This window comes from Chiloscyllium punctatum, chromosome 15 (genome assembly GCF_047496795.1).
Source record: "Chiloscyllium punctatum isolate Juve2018m chromosome 15, sChiPun1.3, whole genome shotgun sequence".
NCBI lineage: Eukaryota > Metazoa > Chordata > Chondrichthyes > Orectolobiformes > Hemiscylliidae > Chiloscyllium > Chiloscyllium punctatum.
Window position 1 is genome coordinate 75407850 of NC_092753.1, and position 26294 is coordinate 75434143.

The 26294-nt window shown below is 42.9% G+C and overlaps 2 protein-coding genes across 4 annotated transcripts in view; one reads left to right on the plus strand and one right to left on the minus strand.

Moving 5' to 3' along the window:
* Positions 1 to 776: 776 nt before the first annotated feature.
* hemk2 (HemK methyltransferase 2, ETF1 glutamine and histone H4 lysine) lies at positions 777 to 25983 on the minus strand. Of its 2 annotated transcripts, none has more exons than XM_072585493.1 (7): positions 25923 to 25983; positions 18711 to 18844; positions 17733 to 17819; positions 17222 to 17312; positions 7348 to 7431; positions 5269 to 5406; positions 777 to 2310 (listed from the first exon to the last, which is right to left on the minus strand). In XM_072585493.1, the coding sequence occupies exons 2-7, from the start codon at positions 18836 to 18838 to the stop codon at positions 2302 to 2304; spliced, it is 537 nt and encodes a 178-aa protein (XP_072441594.1). In that variant the 5' UTR covers positions 18839 to 18844; positions 25923 to 25983; the 3' UTR covers positions 777 to 2301. The 2 variants fall into 2 exon arrangements, with proteins under 2 accessions (XP_072441594.1, XP_072441593.1); XM_072585492.1 differs by having other exon boundaries at positions 5269 to 5410.
* The window catches only part of urb1 (URB1 ribosome biogenesis homolog), a 117875-nt gene continuing 117056 nt past the window's right edge, over positions 25476 to 26294 (plus strand). Inside the window, exon 1 of one of the 2 annotated variants that reach the window (XM_072585491.1) lies at positions 25476 to 25661. The gene's annotated coding sequence lies outside the window, so the exon portion shown is untranslated. The remainder of the gene's footprint in view (positions 25662 to 26294) is intronic. The other variant, XM_072585490.1, reaches the window with a different exon arrangement.

Sequence of the window (26294 nt, forward strand, 5' to 3'; positions counted from 1 at the left end):
GGAAAGGGAATCAGATTGTTATCAACAAAAAAAGAATGTGGAGTTATTAGGAGAAAGTGTAAGAGGTGTGAACTGTTCTGTCTCCATGACTTGCCCGGACTTGTCCTACCTACCTATCTGCTTTTCCACCTATCCACTCCACCCTCTCCTCCCTGACCTATCACCTTCATCCCCTCTCCCACTCACCCATTGTACTCTATGATGCTTTCTCCCCACCCCCACCCTCCTCTAGCTTATCTCTCCACGCTTCAGGCTCACTGCCTTTAATCCTGATGAAGGGCTTTTGCCTGAAACGTCGATTTCGAAGCTACTTGGATGCTGCCTGAACTGCTGTACTCTTCCAGCACCACTAATCCAGAATCTGGTTTCCAGCATCTGCAGTCATTGTTTTTACCTTGTTTATTCAGACAGCCAATCAGTGCAAGCACAACAGGCCTACTAGGCCCTTGTGCACTAACAGTTATGAGATTCAGTCAAAGCTGTAACAGATATTTAAACCTTCAATTGGTTCCATCTGAACATGGTTCAGGAGGACTGCTCTTGATACATACACTCCATGCCAATTTGCAGTAAGTGCTATGGATAATGGGAGGATGGCATTGCTAAGTATGAGAACTTTAGGGGACAATGCTGTTGGGTGGTGAAGGATGGCTTAGGATAAAGTTGCTATGGGGCCATAAAAATAGCCTGGGGAACAGATGAAGAATGTGTGTGTTATTTTAACTGAAAATTTTACACATTCTATTTACTGAAATAACTTAATTCAATACCATTGATGCTAGAAATAGTTATAAATTTATTCATCACAATATATTAGAAATGCACAGAAAAACTGGCATATCAGATACATGTATACTGCATTAGGACACAATTTAACACCCTACCCTTTGGCAGGTTTGGAAGATGGGATTTGGAGCATTTAATCAGGTGCCCAGGTGATGAATGGAAACCTCTGCCCCAGTTGCCTATAGTGGAAAAACTCACTGATGGCTTTCCTGCCTCGCTTCCAATTGAAGGCATTAAGGCTCCCTCAATTAGAGACCACTGATACAGTGGTGGACAGCAGATTCATCATATGGGAAGCTCAAGAAGGGATTCTGGGAGATCCCACATTCAAAGGCACTCAGTCACTGGTCAAGTGTGATCATTGAGGATCAGCTACACCTCAGCTCACCTCCTTTCCCCATTCCCCTGTAAATTTATTTCACAATCCACCTCCCACCTGTGGCCAGGGCCCCTAAGCAATCCTAAGCCACAGGTGTGCAAATTATGAGCAGCAATCACCACTTCACGAATGGTACTGGCAGGCAACAGAGAGGTGTTTAGTTAGCTGGCAGCTCTATGTGGAACATGCCAGACAAGATCCCACAGTTGCCAATTAAGTGCCTGATTGACACATAAATGTGGTTCCCTCTTGAAAAAGAGCGACACACTCAGAAAATGAATATTTTTTTAAAAAGGATGGGTGAGGGAAGCAGCAAGACAAGGTTGTTGGCAGTGTGGGTAAGAATGCTGGCCCAAACTCAGAATTAGGCCACTCGCACTCCTCTGCATAAAAATTAGGACAATCTGCCTCTTCACTCCCTTGACACTATGGTAGGGTCTGGAACATTCTTAACTTCCCTCTCCACAGAATGCCACTCTATAGCTGGCTCTTGAAAGCTCTCCAAGTGTGGAGGAACCATTTGAGGAGATATCGAACTGTTAGGCTTGTTTCGGTTTTGCAACAGATCTCAGGTTTTTCCCCCTAATATTCTCTAAAATGTGACAATGTGAAGTGCAGTATGTAGTTTGATTGCATATTTTGTTTTCCTTCATCGCTGGTGTTCTGAAGAACTATTTGGCATGGCATCCCGTAGTACTGATGAATCCAGTCAGCTTAAAAGTCATTTCAATAGTTATTTTGACTTATTCAACTCTTAAGTTTTACTTCAGTAAAACTCAACTTTCAAGACCAACATCAGAAATTCTTCTCAGCTGCAAGTCTTCAGTACAGTGGTGTTCAATTTTCATTTATGAACCATCTTTCCAGTTTTTCATAAAACTTGTTCCACGCCTTCTGCAGTAGAATGGATTGCATCCATCAGGAGCTGGAAATCAAAGCTCCAGTTACAAAGGAAGCAGCAAGTAAAGCTGCTTCTCCTCCTCAGAATCATAGTTTTTAAAGGAGATATTCAACATGAAGGCAGTTCAAGTCCTACAATCAATTCTTCCAAAATTTGAGAACTGAAAGGTGTTCTGCCCCAACGTGCCTTGAAATAAGCACAGTCCCTTTCAAACTGGAGCTCTTCAGTGACTGTATTATCTCCTCTGTAAAATACAAAAAAATGTTTTTTGCATAAAAGGGAAGCATTACTACTGCAAAGGTGAATAACCAAAACTTTGGAGTAAAAAAGTAGAAACATTTAAAGGACATTTTCTAAATATTTTCTCATGTTCTATTAACATAGATGCAGATGTAACAGCAGATTGAAGAATTTTTTTTAATGAAAATTTTTGCATCTTTAAAATTATTTGGACTGTGAATTCTTTCACAGTTAGAAATGAACAGCTTATTGCATCATTGTAACAAGATAAGGATTGTTCCAACATTTCTAAGTACATATTCATTCCAATAAAAAGTTCTTAAGTTTAAACTAAAGCATATGATTATCACTGTTCCTTCCAAGCATCAAATATGCACATTCTCAATGGTCCAACTGATTAAATTAGTAACTTAAATCACATTGATCAAAAGAGATCATTCCTACTTTGATTGAAATAAATTTAACATTACAAATAGAGACAAAGCTTCAATAATGTACTGAAGTTACAAAAGCAGTGAAGCAAGAGTACCACCCATCACTGTCACATATTATTCCAACTAATAGAAATTTTAAACTGGGAATACGAGCGGATTTAGAATTTATTCCCTAACTATAAATGATTAATACATCATAGGAACACACCATAAGGCCAACTTAGCTTGCAGCGATTCCTAATCCTTAAGGCCTGCTATCTATTGCACATACACTCTTTCTAACCCTCTGTTCACCTCCCATTCAGGTGTCTATCAAGTTATGTCTTAAACATTGCTAAAGTGCCTGCTTCCACCACATCCAAGCACCTAACACCCTCTGCATGAAAGCTTTTCCCCATACTTCTCCCCCTCTCCCATTGAACTTGCACCTTTCCACCTTTGGAAAAAGCCTCCGACTATCCATCCCATCTCTCCCTTTCAATTTTGTAGAACTCTATTAATTACCTCTCAGCCTCAGTCTTTCCTGTGAAAACCATCAGATTTTATTCAATCTCTCCTCATAACTAAAATCCTCTAAACCAGGCAACATCCTGGTTAAACCTTCTCTGCACCTTCTCCAAAGCATCCATGTCCTTCTAGTGATGTGGTGACCAGAACTGCACACAATATTCCAAGACTGGTCTAAAGTCTTATACAGCTGTAATATGACTTGCTAACTTTTATACTTGATGCCTTGGCTGGTGAAGGCAAACATGCTGTATGCCTTCTTGACTACCTTATCTACTTGTGTTGCCACTTTCAGAGGGGTCTGGGTGCACAGGTTCACAGATCTCTATGTCAGTGCTAAGGGCTCTAACATTTATTGTCTAATTCGCACCAGAATTTGATTTTCCAAAATGCTTCACTTCACACTTAATTGGATCCACCTGCCATTTGTCTACTCAAATCCTGCTGCATCCTTTGACAATCCTCCTCACTATCTCCACAAGTTTTGCTGACATTTGCAAATTTACTCACCTACATTTCCTCCAGATCATTTGCATATATATTATAAACAAAAGTCCCACCACTGATTCCTGCGGAATACCACTGCTGATCTCCAATCCAAAAAGCAACAATCTACTGCTACCCTGTCTCCAATAACCAAGCCAATTCTGTATCCATTTAACCAACACATCTCAGATCCCATGAGATCCTAGCTTTTGTACCAGCCTGATATGAGGTACCTTATCAAATGCCTGATTAAAGTCTGTATAGACAACATCCACTCCCCTCTCCTCATCAAATTAATCATTCTTGTTAAGTCCTCAAATAACTCAAAAGTTGATAAGTCATGACATTTCCCATATGTTGCTTATCAATAACAAGTCATTTATTTCCAAATGTGAATAAAATCTGTTTCTCAATATCTATTCCAACACTGACAGCAGGCTCACCAGCCTATAATTAACTGGATTCGGTTTCCCTTCTGAAACAAAGGAGCAACACTGGCTCTTCTCCTGTCCACTGGAACTTTGCCTGAAGCCAAGGAGGATACAAAGATGTCCGTTAAGGCCCCAGCTATTTTTTCCCTTGCCTCCTACAGTATCCTGAGATAGATCCCATCTGGCCCTAGGGATTTGTCTACATTAGTAGATTTCATGATACCCAACACTTCCTCCTTCATTATGTTGTCCCGAGTATTCACACACCTTTCCCATACCTCAACATCCTTCACACGCTTCTCTTTGGTGAATGTCAATGTAAAGTACCAAAGCAAAGATTAATACAAAAGAAAATCAAAAAATGAACTTCAGGGTAAATGGCATCTTTAATCAGAATTTGCAAAGACAGGAAAAATAAACACAAAAAGCTCAAGTATTACAGTACTGCAGCATAATGAAACATGAAATGAATGTGCCCCACCCTGAACTCTATGTATTGATTTGGTTTTCTGCTAATAATGCTGTGGTGAAACATTCCACTGAGAGAACAATAACCATGAGACAACAAATGTGTACCTCCTGATCACTAACTCTTAATTAGCTTATATGCATATTTCTGAGTGTTCACCAGTACCCACCAATAGCAACTGACTCAGCTCAGTCTGCAACTAGTCCAGCCAACTCCCTGTTGTGGTTATCAATATTCACTATCATAAACACAAAGCAAACAAAAAGAACAAAACAACCACAAACCACAATAAATGTGTACCCTTTTCCTCTTCTTTCAAACCTCACCTTATAACATACATCATTTTTGACCTGAGATGAAAAGCAGACTATTATTCTTCATCTGATTACTGGTAACTTGATGAGAATGATCAAAAGTGAAATGCTTTCTAGATTTTTCTCCTCCCCACAGCATCCATCTAAATTGACACTTAAAAACTACTGTTCAAGAAACATTACATCCACTCTCCATTCCAGTAAAAAGAGGGAAAAGAAGACCAAAAGGCACAGACTTGAGATTTCACATGCTGAGAAGCCTTTACCCACCTTTTCTTTCAACAAGATGCTAGCTACTAGTAATATGGAATCGTATCTCACCTGGGTTATTTTCTCGAACTGTAACCAGATAAAATAATCCCTGGCTTGACAAGAGGGCTGAGACCTGAGGAAAGAGCCTATCCATGACTTCACGACCTCCTTTGCCACCAGCCCAAGATGCCTCAATGCCACAACTACCTACCTGAGGGGGAAAAAAAAAGTTAACTGCAGAAGGTAAAACAAAACTTAAATTTTCTTTCTCAAAATAACTTGAAATACATCACAATACACAAAAGACTCAAACACTGGGTAGTGTAAGCTGACACTGCCAATGATTTTGGTGCCACCAGTTAAAGTAGCATACAAATAAGAAAGGAAATGACAAAAAGCTTCCAAGCCAAATACAGAACCAAGTACATCCCAATCACTTAAAAATCACCAGCATTACATAACAATCTCCAAATCTCACAGCTTCAAACAGCCACTCGGTTTGACAGACATTTTCAACTCGAGAAAGTGAGGATAGCAGATACTGGAGATCAGAGTCAAAAGGTGTGGTCCTGCGAAAGCACAGCCGGTCAGGCAGCATCCAAGGAGCAGGAGAGTTGACATTTTGAGCTTAAGCTCTTCATCAGGAATGAGTGGGTGGTCTAAGGGGGCTGAGGGATAAATGAAAGGGTGGGGGGTGGAAGGTAGCTGGGAATGAGACAGGTAGATGAAAGCGAGGATTGACGGTGATAGGTCAGAGAGGAAGGTGGAGTGGATACGTGGGAAGAGAGATGGGCAGGTAGCTCAGTTCAAAAGGGCAGTGCCTAGTAAGAGGGTTGGATCTGGGATAAGGTGGGGGCAGGGGAAATGTGGAAACTAGTAAAATCAACATTGATCCCATGTAGGTGGTGGGTTTTACCACATTCAGAGCAATGAACAAAGTAGATGACATGCTTGGAAGTACAGGTAAATTGCTGTCAGGTGTGGAAGGATCCTTTGGGGCCTTGGATGGAGACGAGGTGGGAGGTGTGGGGAGCCAGGACGCCAACTGGCAAAACATTGCAGAGAACATGTGGGACACACGCACCAATCAGCCCCACTGCTGTGTGGCCGAACACTTCAACTCCTCCTCCCATTTCGCCAAGGACCTATAAATCCCTGACCACCTCCACTGTCAGACTATAGCCACCCAATGCCTGGAGGAAGAACGCCTCATCTTCTGCCTTGGGACCCTCCAACCACACGAGATTAATGTTGATTTCACCAGTTTCCTCATTTCCCCTGCCCCCTCCTTATTCCAGGTCCAACCCTCCAATTCAACACCACCCCCCTTGAACTGTCCTACCTGTCCATCTCCTTTCCCACCTATCCACTCCACCCTCCTCTCTAATCCATCACCATCACCCACCACCATCTATCTATTACATTCCCAGCTACCTTGCTCCCAGCACCACCTCCCTCCCATTGATCTCAGCTCCCTTGAGATACCCCCTCATTCCTGAAGAAGAACTAATGTTCGAAATGTTGACTTTTCTGCTCCTTAGATGCTGCCTGACTGGCTGTGCTTTTCCAGCACCATACTTTTCGACACAGACATTTTCAACTTTATTTTGTCAGTGCAATGGGAACATGGCTGAAGGAGAAAAGTCCATTGAAATGGCCTCCTGAATGTAATATTCCCTTAAGCCATTGCTGCACAGAGATGAACACTCAAGAGAGTCAGAAAATTTCTATTTGCTCTAATACAACTCGACAGAAATTGATTTCTAGCAAAGTGTCAAACATGATTCAAATTTGCATCACCACAACCAAGAACATTTATTCTGAGGTTAGGACTTTTATTCAGAGTATTTCTGGAAATGGGAGAAAGTGAGGACTGCAGATGCTGGAGATCAGAGCTGAAAAATGTGTTGCTGAAAAAGCCCAGCAGGTCAGGCAGCATCCTGAAGAAGGGCTTATGCCCGAAACGTCGATTCTCCTGCTCCTTGGATGCTGCCTGACCTGCTGGGCTTTTCCAGCAACACATTTTTCAGCTATTTCTGGAAATAGACTATCACACAGTTTTAATATTTTAACATTAGCACAGCTTGGTACACTGGAGCAAAATTACATAATTTGAAAAGTCAAAAAGTTTTATTCACATATACTCACTTCTTCTGAAGGAGTCACCACATAAGGTGGGTTAAATATTAACACATCAACTTGATTTTGCAGCCGTGGCAATAATCCTGCAACCTAAAATTACAATAAAACTAAAATTAAAACAAATAGTTAACTTTTTTCAGCATCAGAACAAAAGAACAGAAATCTTGAGGCCAACTATTCAGGTTGTTACTTTACAAATTAAACTCCTTTTTACAGGTTTTCCATTCAGTCCTAATTGAGATGCATCTCTGACAGGACAGAACATCTATTCAACCACAAAATATTCTGTGTTCCAGTGCATTACACCAAGGCATCGAATCCAAATTATGACAATTTACAAAGGTCAAATCTAATACTAATTCTAATACTGGAACATAAGGAGTAGAAATTGGCAAAAAAAAATAGAAAATAATCCTTGGGCTGACTTTTCCCAAAAATCAGCTGTGTTCACTTTCAGCAACTTTCATCTAGAGCTTCTCCCTGTTTGCTCCAGTGGGTTTTCTCACTCAATTTTACACAGCTCACCTGGCTGGCCAGCATTTATTGTTCATCCTAGTTGCCCTTGAGGTGGTGTTGACCCACAATGCTCTTTAGGGAGGGGATTTATAATTTTTACCCAGGAACATTGGAGGAATGGCAAAATATTCCTAAGTCAGTATGATGGGGAGGGAAATTGCAGGTGGGTGGGGTTCCATGTATCTGCTGCCCTTGCCCTTCTAGATAGAAGTGGCTGTGGATTTGGAAGGTACTATCTAATGATCTTTAATGAATTTCTGCAGTGCATCTTGTCGACAGTACATACTGGTGCTACTGAGCATCAGTGGCAGAAAGGGCAAACGCTTGTGGATTCAGTGACAGTCAAGCAGGCTGATGGTACCAAGTTTTTGTTTTGAGTGTCAATGGTGCTGCACCCATCCAAACACCGTGGGCGGCACGGTGGCACAGTGGTTAGCACTGTTGCCTCACAGCGCCAGAGACCCGGGTTCAATTCCCGCCTCAGGCGACTCTCTGTGTGGAGTTTGCACGTTCGCCCCGTGTCTGCGTGGGTTTCCTCTGGGTGCTCCGGTTTCCTCCCACAGTCCAAAAATGTGCAGGTTAGGTGAATTGGCCAAGTTAAATTGCCCGTACTGTTAGGTGAAGGGGTAAATGTAGGGGAATGGGTCTGGGTGGGTTGCGCTTCGGCGGGTCGGTGTGGACTTGTTGGGCCGAAGGGTCTGTTTCCACACTGAGTAATCTAATCTAAAACAAGTGGAAAGCATTCCATCACACTCCTGATTTGCACTCTGTAGATGGTGGACAGGCTTTAGGGTGTTAGGGAGTGAGTTACTCACCAAAGTATTCCTAGCATCTGACTTGCTCTTATAGCCATTGCATTTATGTGGCTAGTACAGTTGAGCTTTTGGTCAATGGTAACCCCCAGGATGTTGTCAGTGGGTGAATTCTGTGATGGCAACACCATTGAATAATCAAGCTGCAGTAGTTACATTGTCCCTCATTGACCATGTTCAATGCCTGACATTTCCAAGATGCAAATGTTACTTGCAACTTGTCAGCACAAGCCTAGATATTGTCCATGAGCTGCTTCAGTATCTAAGGAGTTGTCAATGGCACTGAACATTGGTGAACATTCTCACTTCTGACCTTATGATGGAGGGAAGGTGATTGAAGAAGTGGCGAAGATGGTTGGACCTAGGACTCTACCTGGAGAAACACCTGGAGAGATGTCCTGAACAGAGATGACAGAATTCCAACAACCACAACTATCTTCTTATTTGCTAGGTACGGCCCCAACTGCTCAGAATTTCCAGGTTTCTCTTCACAATGCCATATTTAAAGCCCAACTGTGCACCAGGTCAGAGGCTGCCAGCCAGAAACTTCCTTTTTCCATCCCAGCATGGGATGAATTTCCCTGAAGATGGATGATAAAAGGAGGATGGTTAGCCCCCAGATTTGCTGAAAGGGATCTGGAGGTCCTGGTGGGGCAGGATGGTGTTAGTTTTCATTCTTCAAAACCATCAAGAGAAGGCCTCAGCACAAAAAACTGCCAGCCTGGTGTGAAGTTTCCACCTGTGCCTTACTGCAGCAGCCATGGCCCAGAAGACAGACAAGCAGTGTAGCAAAAAACTTAATGACTTCTCTCTGTGAGGGTAAATACAATGTTGTCTCTGTTTCCTCACAGTCTAATACTGCTACTGCATCTCCTCCTACTAAGGAGTATGGTTTACCAGTCATTATTACTCTCATCTTCCCTCAATGGCTCACATACACCCCATCCTCCCAAACCAATAACCCTTCATGCCCTCTGTGCTTCCTACTTTCCCACTTGGGATACCTCACTACTTTTCTTCTACCTGCACGAAAACGTTAAGCTGTACTTTCATCTCACTCAATCCCTAGTTTTAAGTAACTACAGGAAGGATAGCCCAGAAAAGGGCAGAGAGCCAGAGCAGATGGTGGGGTGCCAATATCATTTCCTATCCTATGTGAGGAAATTTCTTGAATGCACAGGTGAGGATAGAAACTACTTAGGTGAGGATGCAGAGACCTCCATACCCCACCAGCCAAATAAGATTCATTGTCAAGTGCTGTGCTGCTCCCTCATTACACCTGTGAATGTATTCTTAACATTTCAAAGCATCTACATTTACTTCACAATCTTCTGCAGGCACTAGTGACATCTGAACATTCCCTACCCAAAGGCAGCAATCTCCTCCCTGACTTCTGAAGAAGTAAAAATGCCTCAGAGGAAGCAGCAACAAGGCTGCCTCCTGCACCTCCACCAGCTTAGTTACGGACAGTTCTGTGGGGACTTTCACGAGGTTAGAGTTGGAGCACATGATGGTTAGCATACCATCACCACATCTCCACAGCTGGCCAAGGCAAAAACAAAGGTTGCTGACTAGATTTCTGCTCAGTCCCAGGCAGGAGAGGACTTCACAGTATTAGCCATTAATAACACATGGGAGGAGATTGTCAGTGTGGTAGGAAAATGATAACTTCACCCCCCCACGTTCCACATTAATCAAGGAAGGCATACAAGATAATACCGAGCACATTGTAGCCCAAGCAACTGGTCTATCTTGTGCAGGCTATAAAGCTCTGAATGTAAATTAAAGAGCTTAGGTGAAATTTTTGTGACGCCAAGACTAACAAAGTTGAAGCCTATCATGCATGATGGAAAATTATGCTAACTTTACAAAAAAAAATCAGGCTACTGTAAAAGGAAGTAAAACCAGACTGCTGACTAGTCTTATGCTAAAGGTTATTCAACCTCTACGCTTGCAAAAAGGGATAAAATAAAATTGATAAGAGGAACCATGGAAATAGCTATCATGTATTTGCACAACTCTTAGAATCTCAGAGTCCTGAGGATTCTGGTCAAAGGATACATCAGTGATCATTCTGGAAGGTTACAAGGAAAAAAAGACACAGAGACAGAGACATTGGTAACAACAAGACCCAACATTGCGAGGAGAAGACCTTGTGTTTGGGAATCTGAAGACTGCAACTCAGAGTGAACCTGGCCAGTTCATCATACATAGATAATATTAAAGTTTAAATGCTTACAGTGCACTGGAGTAGCAATGCAGAGTAGTGAGTTGAATATGAGAATTAATGAGATACATGCATGTTGTAAGTGATTTAAATACTAATAAAGATTAACTTTTACTTGCCTCTAGTTGGAATCTCTTTGTCCATAACATCAATTGACATATTAGTCCAAGGGTCAACACTTTACAGTCTGCCTGGACACTACTTGTGCTACACAGCCATTACTAGGATTTATTTGTAATGTTGAATGACCTTTCCCCAGGGTAGAGGAGTCCAAGACTACAGTAGATTAGATTAGATTACTTACAGTGTGGAAACAGGCCCTTCGGCCCAACAAGTCTACACCGACCCTCCGAAGAGCAACCCACCCAGACCCATTCCCCTACATTTACCCCTTCACCTAACAGTACGGGCAATTTAGCATGGCCAATTCACCTAACCTGCACACCTTTGGATTGTGAGAGGAAACCAGAGCACCCAGAGTAAACCCACGCAGACATGCAAGAATGTGCAAACTCCACACAGACAGTTGCTTGAGGCGGGAATTGAACCCGGGTCTCTGGTGCTGTGAGGAGGTTTAAGGCGTGAGATAAGAGACTTAAAATGGACCTAAGGAGCAATCTTTTCACACGGAGGACAGTGCATGTATGGAATGAGCCTCCAGAGAAAGTTGTGGAGGCTGGTACAACTACAGCATTTAAAAGGCATCCGGATGGTACAAGAATAGGAAGGGTTTAAAAGGGATACGGGCCAAATGCTGATAAATAGGACTATCTTAATGTAGAATATCTGGTCGGCATGGGAATTGGACTGAAGGGTCTGTTTCCGTGCTGTACATCTCTACGATATTGTCAAGATTGCTTCTGGCCAAGATTTTTTAGTAGACATGTATGAGGTTCACATCCAGAAGATATTTTCAAATCAATCTGTTCAGAGATGTTACTACTACTCTTGAGCAAATGAGACTTAAAACCTACGCCTCCAGGTTCAGAGGGTAGGACAGACACAGAATTCTGTGATTACAGATTAATCTATACTGAGGGGGTGTGTGTCTGAATACAAGAATTGCCCTCTTGAAAGACCTCACTTAGCGAACAAGTAGTGCCAGCATTCTCAGAGGTAATAAAAGGACTCTGCTCAGCCAGCTTCAGATGTGGTGGCAGGCTATTTTCATTTCAATTATACAACGGCTATCAGATAAAGGCCGAGAGCTAACACAGGTCATGCTTCACAGACAGGGTCACTGGCTCAGCTTGTTAATCCAGTTGCCCACCCCCTAAACTTTCAGATTCCTTTCAGTCTTAGCCTTCCTGTCAACCCCATTGGATTTGTTATTTGTCACATTCACACTCAAAAAAAAACTTTTAATTCATTTCCCCACTTTACCAAAGCTCAAAGCATACAGCTTAGTTATACTAAACACTGTTGTGCACTGTCCCCTGCTGAATCCAGGGTGATGACCATTGATAACCTCCCAGCTCCCTCAGTTAACCCTTGCTTTCCCATGCTCTGTTATTTATTTCCCCCCCAAGCATGGGATGTGGGCATCCCTGAGTACACAGCATTTAGTATCCTTCCCTAATTGCCTTCTTGAACCACAGTCACCCATGTGCTGTGAGTAAACATAAGGAGGCAATTCCAGGTCTCCCACCCTTATATGAATCTGCATCTCAGCATACTGCCTCCACTCCCCACAACTGACATCCCTAACTTTCTATCAAAGCAGTCAGTCTTGATAAATCTTTGACTTTCAGAAAACAGACTCCAGAACTGACTGTGGCAAGCCCGCTCTCTCACTTGAAATGACAACCCACCGATCCCAGACTGACCATATCCAAACCTCTGGCCTAACATTGGACAACGCCCTTGACGAAATGTGGCACCACCCCCTGACTTGCTTGAGGACTAGTCACCTTAGACTCAGGAGACATGGCCATTTGTTTGAAGCACAGGGAGTGTGTGTCATATAAACTGTTGGTACATGCTGTAAGTGCAACATTGATGAAGCATGCAGTTTCAGGCTAACATGTTCATCCCCTTCAAATGACTGAAAATTACTGGCAAACCTGAATTGTTTTCCTTTGCATCTGTGCTAAAAGGCAAGGGAAGACAGAAGTACTACGAACATTTAAATTCTGGTTGAGGTGCACTGGGGAAAAAGGCATGGTGAGCATCCAAATAGATGCAAAGTGAGGACTAAAGGCATGCTTGGAGCTCTGAGTTACACTTTGGTGCAACACAAGATTGTCATTTGTCCCTGCTCACAAATTGACCTGGCAACAGTATTAAAGTGATAGGTGTTGCTGAGCACCAAAGTGCAAGACTGAAGCAGTGAGCTGATATTAAGTGAATCAGAGATGTGTCGTGAAGATGTGGTGCCAATCTCGTCCATGCCAACATTCAAGAAGAAAGAATGCAGGCATTGACTGGCCACAACGTGTCTAGAGGTGTTGAGGAATACTGGCTGAGTTGCAAGCTCAGAGAAGATGCTATTGTGCTGCAGCTGCCAGAAACCTGCACAAAAAACTTTCATGTCAGAAATTCTCACTGATTAGTTTCTTTCAACTGCTTGGGAAAATAACAAATTCGATATAATTGAGGTGAGATGTTAATGTATGCAAATAGGATCCTTGCCACTCAACATGAAGACTGCCATCTAGCTGTTAAAACCTCATGTGCAAAATCAAACTTTGTTGTTTATCTCAGGCATACAGCACAGCAACAGACCCTTTGGTTCAACCACTCCATGCTGAACATGACCCCAAACTAAACCTGCATGCTTCTGGCTCAAATACCTCCAAACTTTTCCTATTCATGTAACTATCCAAATATCTTTTAAACATTGTAATTGTACTACCCACATCCATTATTTCCTTGGGATGTTTGTTCCACATGCAAACCACCTGCTGGGTAAAAAAATTGCCTCATGTCTTTAAGATGCTGCGCCACCTTAAAAATGTGTCCCCTTGTCTTGAACTCACCCCACCTAGAAAAAAGACAATTACCATTCGCTATCTACACCTCATTATTTTCTAAACTTCTATCAGGTTGCCTCTCAACCTCCTATGCTCCAGTGAAAAAAGTCCCAGCCTTTCTTTATAAGTCAAACCTTTAATACCCAGCAACAGCCTGGTAAATTGCAGTTGTGGGTATTTTCGCTGAGCTAGGAAACTGACCTGCAGATGTTTCGTCCCCTGTCTAGGTAACATCCTCAGTGCTTTGGAGCCTCCTATGAAGCGCTGCTATACTGTGTCTTCGAGAATTTATTTGATTCTATTCCTGCTGCTTCCAGTTGTTCATTGTAGTGGCAGGTATATTGGGTCTATGTGCTTATTGATGGAGTCTGTGGATGAGTGCCATGCCTCTTTAAATTCTCTGGCTGTCCTCTGTTTGGCTATGATTGTCGTGTTGTCCCAGTTGAATTCGTGGCTCTGATCATCTGTGCGTGGCTACTAGGGTCAGCTGGTCTTGACATTTAGTGGCACTCAGTTAGTGCGTGTACAGGAAAGCCACGCACTGACCAGGTCCTGAACTACAACAGCAATCACCCAAACACAAAGAGAAGGTCTGTTAGGACCCTGTTCAAAAGGGCTAAAACTCACTGCAGGACTCTCAACCTACAAAAGGTAAGAAAAACATCTCTATAGAGTACGCACCAAGAATGAACACCCCTGCAACTTCATCCACAGTGGACTAATAGACAAACAAGGCAACAAGGACATAGAGTCATAGAGATGTACAGCATGGAAACAGACCCTTCGGTCTAACCTGCCCACGCCGACCAGATATCCCAACCCAATCTAGTCCCACCTGCCAGCACCCTGCCCATATCCCTTCAAACCCTTCCTATTCATATACCCATCCAAATGCCTCTCAAATGGCGCAATTGTACCAGCTTTCACCACATCCTCTGGCAGCTCATTCCATGCACGTACCACCTTCTGCGTGAAAAAGTTGCCCTTTAGGTCTATTAAATATCTTTCCCCTCTCACCCTAAACCTATGCCCTTTAGTTCTGGACTCCCCGACCCCAGGGAAAAGACTTTGCTTATTTACCCTATCCATGTCCCTCATAATTTTGTAAACCTCTATATAAAGTCACCCCTCAGCCTCCGACGCTCCAGGGAAAACAGCCCCAGCCTGTTCAACTTCTCCCTATAGCTAAAATCCTCCAACCCTGGCAACATCCTTGTCAATCTTTTCTGAACCCTTTCAAGTTTCACAACATCGTTCCAATAGGAAGGAGACCTGAATTGCACGCAATATTCCAACAGTGGCCTAAACAATGTCCTGTACAGCTGCAACATGACCTCCCAACTCCTGTACTCAATATTCTGACCAATAAAGGAAAGCATACCAAACGCCTTCTTCACTATCCTATCTACCTGCGACTCCACTTTCAAGGAGCTATGAACCTGCACTCCAAGGTCTCTTTGTTCAGAAACACTCCCTAGGACCTTACCATTAAGTGTACAAGTCCTGCTAAGATTTGCTTTCCCAAAATGCAGCACCTCCCATTTATCCGAATTAAACTCCATCTGCCACTTCTCAGTCCATTGGCCCATCTGGTCCAGATCCTGTTGTAATCTGAGGTAACCTTCTTCGCTGTCCACTACACCTCCAATTTTGGTTTCATCTGCAAACTTACTAACTGTACCTCTTATGCTCGCATCCAAATCATTTATGTAAAATGACAAAAAGTAGAGGATCCAGCACCAATCCTTGTGGCACTCCACTGGTCACAGGCCTCCAGTCTGAAAAACAAACCTCCACCACCACCACCTTTGAGCCAGTTCTGTATCCAAATGGCTAGTTCTCCGTATTCCATGAGATCTAACCTTGCTAATCAGTCCCCCAAGGGGAATCTTGTCGAACGCCTTACTGAAGCCCATATAGATCACATCTGCTGCTCTGCCCTCAATCTTCTTTGTTACTTCTTCAAAAAACTCAATCAAGTTTGTGAGACATGATCTCCCACGCACAAAGCCATGTTGACTATCCCTAATCAGTCCTTGCCTTTCCAAATACATGTACATCCTGTCCCTCAGGATTCCCTCCAACAACTTGCCCACCACTGAGGTCAGGCAAACCGGCCTATAGTTCCCTGGCTTGTCTTTACCGCCCTTCTTAAACAGTAGCACCATGTTTGCCAACCACCAGTCTTCCGGCACCTCACTTGTGACCCAACACACTAGCCACGTTACCCTATGGAAAAAAAAGGTCTTGGAACTGACAGTCAGATTTCTCCAACCGCTGGGATCCATGACAACTCATGAACTGACAGGCATGCTCAGACAAAAACTCATCACGACAAAAGACCAACACCCATTATGTGCAAGACTAATATCATTTACAAGATTCCTTGCAAAGACTGCACAAAACACTATATAGAACAAACAGGCAGACAACTAGCAATCCCATCCACGAATTAGCCACTAAACGCCACGACCAGCTGTCCCTTGTAGCCATGCACGCAGATGACAAGGACCATAAATTCGACTAGGACAACACAACGATCATAGGACAAGGCAAATAGAGGATAGCCAGAGAACTTGTAGAAGCATGGCACTCATCCACAGACTCCATCAACAAGCATATAGACCTAGACCCAATATACCGGCCATAACAACAAAGAACTGGTAGCAGCAAGAACAGAACCAAATAAATTCCAGAAGACAGTACAGCAGCGCCTCACATGAGGCTCCAAAGCACTGAAGAGGTCACCTAGACAGGGAAGAAACGTCTGCAAATCATTTTCCCAGCTCGGCGAACATACCCACAACTACAACACTGGCACTAGAGCAACAAATCTTTACACAAACTTTGAATCCTGGTAAATCGCTTCTGAACATTCTCCAGCTTCTGGGTGACCAGAACTAGACACAGTATTCCAGAAGAGGTCTCACCAATGTCCTGTACAACCTCAACATGACTTCGCACTTCCTATACTCAAAAGGACTGAATAATGAAGGCAAGAGTACCAAATGCCTTTTTATCTACCCTGGGGCATCCTCAACGTCAATCTCTTTTTTCATTCTCTCCATACTTTCCCAACTTGCCATTGCTGATGCCAATCAAAGGCTGGGCAAATTCCACCCCCTGGATTTAACATATGTTATCATTTCTCTCATATTGCAACATTCAGCAAATTGCTTTCAGACCTTTAAATAGGCCAACTGCATCAGTCATATTTCCAATTACACTTCTAAGGGGAAGGACAAATGACAAGTGGCGCCACGAATAGAATGCTATTGACAAAGATCATTGAGCAGTCTCTGAACTGCAATGCTTGAAGAGTATTTTTAATCTATCTGGAAACCACAACTTACCAAGTCAGTAATGATTGGTTGGATGCTCACTCCATTACATCTTGCACTTTCCACTGAGCAAGCAGCCGCCAAAGGGTTAATATCTGTACATCTATGAATCGAAAGCAATTAAAAGACACATATCAAAGTTCAAATTTCACCTTTTGCTACTGTTTCTGTCACCAAATTTCTCAGTAGTTAAAACTTTTGAGTAGAAATCATTTATCTCTTCAAAAACCAAACTCAACTTTGTAAGAAGCTGTTGAGCAGGATGCCAAAGTGAATGTTAATGTTGCGATAAATACCAATCATTAAGAGCCAACACACTATTCCCAGTGGAAGGACACACCTCTTATCTGACCTTTTCCACATGCCAGCCTTGTCCGGTATTTGCCTATGACAGCTTCTCTTTCAGTACAAACAGGAGCTCATGCATTTCTTATTTCATTTTAGTTGTAGTCCATGAATATGAAGTTTTGACATCACATTAATTACTGCACAATAAACAAAAACTGCCAAATTACCTACTTACAGATAAAATGAGGTAGGTCCAATAATAGAAGCTAGGAATACAGAGACAACACCAGATCCTGCACCAACCTCAAGGCAGATCCTGGGACTGGAAAAATAATGTTATTTTCCATTGTAATAGTACAAATTCTGCCCACTTCCTATGTAAAAACAACTTGTTCACAGAATTAACTATTTGATCATATACAAAAAAAGTTAATAGGTTTTTTGATACTTCCATTAATAATGCAGAAGTTCGTATGGCAAAAATGTACACCTAATGAAAAAACAATGTTTAAACCATAACTTCACGGTTAAAATTTGATCAGTCGTAAAAAAGTTGTGAATCTCTTCACCGATATACAGTTTAGATGAGGGGTTGACAACTTGTGGCTCCAGAGGCATGTGTCAGCCCTCAAATCAATCAAACCCATTTTGCTTTTAATTAAATGTTTTCTTTTTTGAAACTTTTGTAAGTATCATTCAATAAAATATTTGCACTTTTCCCCATTTTGTTCCCCTCAGCTCATCTCAAATAAATACTGCCGTGTCTTATGCTATACTAAGTTCCATCTACCTCTTGTCATTACCTTCATCACCTATATTGACTCCAAGTTTCCTAACGCCTTAACTTAAAATTCTAATACGCCTGGTTTTAAATGCATTCAATAATAACTATGTCCTTATCTACCCTGGTCCCACATTATGTATACACTCCCTTAAAAGCTTCTGATGCTGCTACTGGTTATCCCCTTCTTGAACTCAGCATCTATTTATTTCTGAAGTCTCTGTGAAATACCTATGTTAATGTCTCATGTAAATGTAACACTGTCACCTGACTTAAAAAAAAAGCCATATCATTGGATGTGCTATGAGAAACCGAGCAATCAGAAAAACAGTTAAGTCATCAATGCACAATGATAAGGCACATTACTAGACCGAGAAAATAGGAAAACGTTTTTACGTAGTTCTTATTGTTATTCTTCAGATAAAAATGTACCAGAGTTGCTTTATCTCCTTTACATCTTTTTCCAAGGCATCCATTAATAGGAATGTATCTTCTGCTGGATCATACACATCAGCATATTCTCCATGGCCAACGTGTGGACTGAAAGGTGTTGAAAACATCCTTCTCTGTAAAAGAAAGGTGAACAAATTTCTCTCTTCTGTAGTTAGATTTGGCTGAGGACACAAGTAGTTTATTCCTTACCTTGGTATAATCTCAAATTAGCATAACATTGGAGGCAGGACCTTATAGAAATCACTTGATAGAAATGTGGACATTGAAATATAAAATTTAGGAGTAGATCTTTCACCACTTTGAATCTGCTCTGGCATTCAACATGATTACGGCTGATCATCCATCTCAGTAAACTGTTACCGCTTTTTGCCCATACCTTTTGATCCCTTTAGACCTAATAATATGTAACTTCTCCTGAAAACATTCAACATTTTGCCTCAACTGCAGAGAATTCCAGACTCATCACTGAGTGAAGAAATTTCTCATCTTAGTCCTAAATGGCCAGCCAGTTTCCTTATACGGTGACCCCTACACACTGGGCAACATCCAATATTCAAAAAGAAATATACTTAATCTGTGTTTAAGTTCACATTTTACAGTGTATAAGGGTGTAAAGCATCAGGATCCCATATTTCAATCTAACAACCCTGGAATATATTACTAGAGAATAACCATCTTTGAGAATCAAATTTTTGCTACACTTCTTCAGAACCATTCTGAAAAAAAGGAAAAGATCATACCAGACTCGAAATGTTAACTCTATTTCTCTTCAAAGATGTCACTTGCTGAGGGTCCTTTGGGTCTGATTGGGATGGTGTTTGGAGGGTCAGTGCACACTCGGTAGGCCAAATGGCTAGCTTCTGCACTGCCTGGATTTTATGATTGCCCAGTAATTGGCTAGGTTGGATTTGTCCTGCTTTTTCTGTTCAGGCCTAATTTAGGCAATTTTCCACAAAGTCAGGCAGATGCTAGCTTTGTAATTGTATCGGATCAGTTTGACTACGGACGCAGAAAGTGCTGGAGCATAAATCATCAGCACTATTGTCAGAATATGGTTAGTCCCATAGTCACTGCTGTTTCCAGTACCTCCAGCTGTTTCATGATTCATGCAGAGTTAATTGAACTGGCTGATGACTGGCATCTAAGGTGCTGGGATCTCTTGGAAGAAGCTGATATGGATCATCCACTGGTCACTTCTGACTGAAAATTGTTGTGAATGCTTCAGCCTGATCTTTTGCACAGATGTGCAGGGCTCCAACATGATTGAGGATGGGGATATGTGATACTCCCTCATGGCAGTGTAGCAGCGTCAATTCAAAAAGTCAGCTCACCACTACCGTCAAGGGGATGGACAATAAATGCTGGCACTGTCAGTAATGCCAATGAATGAATTAAAAATACAGATAATTTTTGTGAGTAATAATAAGAATGCAACTTGTCCAAACTGATTTTGTCTGATTCTGCTTCCTTGTGTACCAATCATATCCCACCAATGACACTTATGCCTTCAGCCATCTAGATCTCTGCTGGGAATTTCCTCTCTAAACTTGACCACCTTCTTGTCTTCTCTTAAAGAATTTCCTTCAACCCACCTCTTTAACTAAGCTTCAGAATCATCCTTCTTTGCAGCAGGATCCATTGTTTTAACTACCTGTGAAATGCCATTTTTCTCCATTATCAATACAGTGTTGAATTTTAGATATTTTCTAATTGAACTGTTCAGAGATGCTATTACACATCCCTGGAGCAGGTAGGACTGGAACCTGGGCCTCTTCGTCCAGAGATGGGGATATTACCACTGCACCACAAAGTTGGATTTTAGATTATTCAATAGCACAAATCCACATATTTTATGATCCAGTCTCAAAAAATCCTATCCAAAGTGGCAATACTCAGGATATCAAACGCAGCCCAGGAAGAAGACTGATTCTATTGACCATTCCTGAACAAAGACCGATTCTAAAAAAACAAATCAAGAGGAAAGTCTCCAGATTTTCACCTGCCACATGGTCTAGATAAAGGTGGTAATGTGAGAACTGAACCCAACCTGCTTAAAAGACTGCAGCTGAGGCTATTCTGACCAGTAGAGTCAGAGCTTCACAGCACAGAAGGGACTCCAGCCCACTGAGATAACACTCATTATCAAGCATCTATCTATTCACATCCCATTTCCAGCACTTGGCCCATGGTCTGTAAGCAATGGCATTTCATGTTTTCATCTATGTCTTTTTCAACATCGAGGGTTTTCATCTCCACCAAATGTTTAGGCAATGAGTTTCAGATACCAATCACCCTCTTTCCTCATACTCCCTTAAATCTGCTGTACCTTAACTTAAACCTGTGCCCTCTACTTATTGACCTTTATCATAATGGTTCAAAGTGTTTTCCTTATCAATGTCCCTCAATTTTGTACACATTAGCAAGATTCACCCTGGGCCTTCACTGCTACAAAAAATACACAACCCCATCCTACCTAATATCTCTTCATTTCAGAATTGCTCCAGGTGAGGCAATTTCCTGGTGAATCCCCTCCAATGCAATCACATCCATCCTATAACGTAGTGACCGGAACTGGACATAATATTCCAGCTATATCTTAACATTATGTACAAATCCATAACTTCCTTTCTCTTGTACTCAAAGCCTTGACCAATGAAAGTAAGTATTCAATATGCATTCTTGCCCAATCTGAGGGGCAAATAGAAAGAGGTATGTTGTCATGGAGTCATACAGCACAGAAACAGACCTTTGCTGACCAGGTTCCCAAACCAAAGAATCCCACTTGCCGGTGTTTGGCCCAAACCCCTCCGTACCTTTCCTATTCACGTACTTTTCCAAACGTCTTTTAAATGTTGTAACTATACCTATATCTATCACTTCCTCTGGCGGTTCATTCCATAAACAAACCACTCTTTTGAAAAGGACAAGGCAAAGTTTTTTTAAACTTTCTCCTCTTACTTTAAAAATATGCCGCCTAGTTTTGAACTCGCCACCCAGAGGGAAAACCTTTCACCTTATTTATGCCCCTCACGATTTTATAAATCCTTGTAAGGATAACCAACAATCTCCTACACCCCAGTGAAAAATGGTACAGCCTATCTTTATAACTAAATATCCCATTCCCAGCAACATCCTGTTAAATTTTTTCTGTACCCTCTCCAATTTAATAATATCCTTCCTATAGCAGGGCAAACATACACAGTAATCCAAAAGAGACCTCACCAATGTCCTGTTACAACCTCAACATGCCATGCCAACTCCTATACTCAAAAGGTCTGAGCAATGAAGGCAAGCGTGCAAGACAACTTCTTAACAAGCCTGTCTACACGAGACGCAAATTTTAAAGAATTATGTACCTGAACCTGTAGATCTGTTATACAACATTACCCAAAGTACTACCATCAATTGTAGAAGTCCCGCACTTGTTTCTTTTACCAAAATGCAATACCTTGCATTTACCCAAATTAAACTCCATCTGCAGTTAAGTGTGTGGTGCTGGAAAAGCACAGCAGGTCAGATAGCATCAGAGGAGCAGGAGAATCAACGTTTTGGGCATAAGCCCTTCATCAGGACACGTGCTGATCTGCATAGAACACCGCTGGTCACAGGCCTCCAGTCTGAGAAACAATCTTCCACCACTACTGTCTCCAACCATCAAGTTAATTTTGTATCCAAAGTTTGGGAGAAGATTTGTAGCTCGGGTGCTCGTTGTTGTGGTTCTGTTCGCCGAGCTGGGAATTTGTCTTGCAAACGTTTCGTCCCCTGTCTAGGTGACATCCTCAGTGCTTGGGAGCCTCCTGTGAAGCGCTTCTGTGCTGTTTTCTCCGGCATTTATAGTGGCCTGTCTCTGCCGCTTCCGGTTGTCAGTTCGAGCTGTCCGCTGTAGTGGCCGGTATATTGGGTCCAGGTCGATGTGTTTGTTGATAGAGGCTGTGGATGAGTGCCATGCCTCTAGGAATTCCCTGGCTGTTCTCTGTTTGGCTTGCCCTATAATGGTAGTGTTGTCCCAGTCGAATTCATGTTGCTTGTCGTCTGTGTGTATGGCTACTAAGGATAGCTGGTCATGTCGTTTCGTGGCCAGTTGGTGTTCATTTATACGGATCGTTAACTGTCTTCCTGTTTGTCCGATGTAGTGTTTTGCGCAGTCCTTGCATGGGATTTTGTACACTACATTAGTTTTGCTCATGTTGGGTATCAAGTCCTTCATTCTGGTGAGTTGTTGTCTGAGAGTGGCTGTTGGTTTGTGTGCTGTTATGAATCCTCGTGGTCGCAGTAGTCTGGCTGTCAGTTCAGAAATGCTCCTGATGTATGGTAGTGTGGCTAGTCCTTTGGGTTGCGGCATGTCCTCGTTCCGTTGTCTTTCCCTTAGGCATCTGTTGATGAAATTGCGAGGGTAACCGTTTTTGGCGAATACCTTGTATAGGTGTTCCTCTTCCTCTTTTTGTAGTTCTGCTGTGCTGCAGTGTGTTGTGGCCCTTTTGAATAGTGTCCTGATGCAACTTCGTGTTTACAGGAAAGCCACACACACACAGACCAAGTCCTAAACTATGAAAGCAACCACCCCAACACACACAAACAAAGTTGCATCAGGACACTATTCAAAAGGGCCACAACACACTGCAGCACACCAGAACTGCAAAAAGAGGAAGATGCCTAAGGGAGAGACAACGGAACGAGGACATGCCGCAACCCAAAGGACTAGCCACACTACCATACATCAGGAGCATTTCTGAACTGACAGCCAGACTACTGTGACCACTAGGACTCATAACAGCACACAAACCAACAGCCACGCTCAGACAACAACTCACCAGAACGAAGGACCCGATACCCAACATGAGCAAAACTAATGTCGTGTACAAAATCCCATGCAAGGACTGCACAAAACATTACATCGGACAAACAGGAAGACAGCTAACGATCCACATCCATGAACACCAACTAGCCACGAAACGACACGACCAGCTATCCTTAGTAACCACACACACAGATGACAAGCAACATGAATTCGACTGGGACAACACTACCATTATAGGGCAAGCCAAACAGAGAACAGCCAGGGAATTCCTAGAGGCATGGCACTCATCCACAGCCTCTATCAACAAACACATCGACCTGGACCCAATATACCGGCCACTACAGCGGACAGCTCGAACTGACAACCGGAAGCGGCAGAGACAGGCCACTATAAATGCCGGAGAAAACAGCACAGAAGCGCTTCACAGGAGGCTGCCAAGCACTGAGGATGTCACCTAGACAGGGGACGAAACGTTTGCAAGACAAATTCCCAGCTCGGCGAACAGAACCACAACAATAATTTTGTATCCAATTATCAAGATCACTCTGAATCCCATGTGAACTAACTTTACTAATTAGTCTACTACATGGAACCTTTTTACGGACTTTTACCTGCATGCTAGACTCTCAGATCTGTAGTTCCAAGGGCTCTCCTTACAGCATTCCTTAAATAAAGGCTCAACATTAGCCCCCCTCCAGTACTTCATCCGCATTATAGATGATACAAATAGTTCGGCTAGGTACCCTGAAATTTCTTCCACAACTTCAGTAGTAATGTTTTCCTTAATCAAAATGCCACTGCCCATTCACTCTTGCCTACCTTTGTACCCATCCTATACCATCTAAAATCTGCAACAGTGAGCTGCCAAGTCTTGTCCTTCCCTCAGCCAAGCTTCTGTAATGTTGTCCCATTCCCATGTTCCCATACATGTCTTTACCTTACCTGCAAGACCCCTTACATTGAAATAAATGCAGTCTAATTATTTTAAGTTACCTCATTCGCTAACTTTCTTGTCTGTCTTTTCTAATTAACTTGCTCTTTTTATATACTCATATGCCCTTCTATTTCACTGCTCCTTAGGAACCCCCATCCTCACCACTAGTTTAAAGACTACAGAAATAGTCCTATCAAATCTTACCACCAGAATATTGGTCCCTTTCCAATTCAGTTGAAACCCATTCCTTTTGAACAGATCTTTTCTGCCCCAGAAGAGATCCCAATGATCTAAAAGTTTAAAAATCTGATTCCTTGCACCATCTCTTCAGCTGTTTATTTATCTGCCCTATCTTTTTATTCCAACTCTCACTAGGGCACAGCACCAGGAGTAAACCAGAGATTACTACCTTTGAGGTTCTGCTTTTTAACCTTCTACCTAACCTCCTATATTCACTCTGCAAAGCCTTAACTCTTTCCCAGCTATGTCCCTCTTCCTAACATGTACAACAATTTCCAGATTCTTCCTGTTCCTTTGACAGTATACTTCAACTGTTTTGAGACGTCCTTGACCCTGGCACCAGGGAGGCAACATATTATCCGAGATTCACACTCACGGCTGCAGAGTATCCTGTCTGTGCCCTTGATTGGAGAGTCCCTTTTCAGAATTCTTTTAAATTTTGACAAATCCCCACATAACATAAGACTCATTCTTCGTGCCCACAATCTGGTTGCCATTTCTATTTTCCACTGAGAGACTATTCCATTGTTAAGGTTTGACTCCTCACTGGATTTTAACTGGAAATATCTTGTTGATAGCATTGGCTCACTGCAAGAACAGATGTACTGACTTTCTTTGGGCAGTCAAATTGCTATCTTAAGCAGGTAAGGAAGTGCTCTCACACCACCTTCCTCTCCTATCAAAGTGAAGCACTAATTATGGATGAATCCTTCCTGACTGAAGCAGACTGGGTGAGATCCGAACCAGCCAGGAAACGGCCAGGACTTCACTGAGATCGAGACCGAGACTGCTACTCCCTCACCCCGTCCCAGACTGAGATACACATCACCCCGCAGACCACCATCCCACCCAACGGGGGGGTCCCACTGCCGTGCAATCAGGACCAGGACAAACCCGTCAAGGAGAGACCAGGCCATCCCGCTTCAGCCGAAAAGGGACCGGTCAGCCCAGGTACAAGGTCAGTGGTTGCTTTGGCAACGGCCTTAATGCCCCCCGCGGTTACCCTGGGAACGGCCTGGAACCCCGCGGTTACCCTGGGAACGGCCTGGAACCCCGCGGTTACCCTGGGAACGGCCTGGAACCCCGCGGTTACCCTGGGAACGGCCTGCAGCGCCCCCCTGAACCCCGCGGTTACCCTGGGAACGGCCTGCAGCGCTCCCCTGAACCCCGCGGTTACCCTGGGAACGGTCTGCAGCGCCCCCCTGAACCCCGCGGTTACCCTGGGAACAGCCTGGCGCGACCCTTCCACCTGTCCGGTTCCCTCGGCCACACCAGACGAAGTTAAGAAATAAAGTGCGCATGCGTTTGGGTTGCGCGGTTGCTCATGCGATTCCAGCAGATGCGAGTTCACGCATGCGTCACCCATTAGCGACAATTGGTATTGAAATCTAATGTGTTCCTTTTGCAAAACAAAGTGCTTTCTCTTCACAACTGTCTAGTTATGCATTTAGCTTACACTGTTTGTGCTTGCTTATGTATTTGATGAGTACCGTATATTGAGTATAACCCGTATAACCCTCCAGGCTACTCACTATCCTGCTTCAGGTGCATTGACTTGATTGGCAAAGTTAAAAATCACACTGCACCAGGG

Coding starts and splice junctions, on each gene's coding strand:
- hemk2 (XM_072585492.1), bottom strand. CDS start 18,838: ATGTTTTCAACACCTTTCAGTCCACACGTTGGCCATGGAGAATATGCT. Junction 17,820..18,710: donor AAGGAGATAAAGCAACTCTG/GTACATTTTTAT, acceptor TTATTTTTCCAG/TCCCAGGATCTGCCTTGAGG. Junction 17,313..17,732: donor GGACCTACCTCATTTTATCT/GTAAGTAGGTAA, acceptor TTCGATTCATAG/ATGTACAGATATTAACCCTT.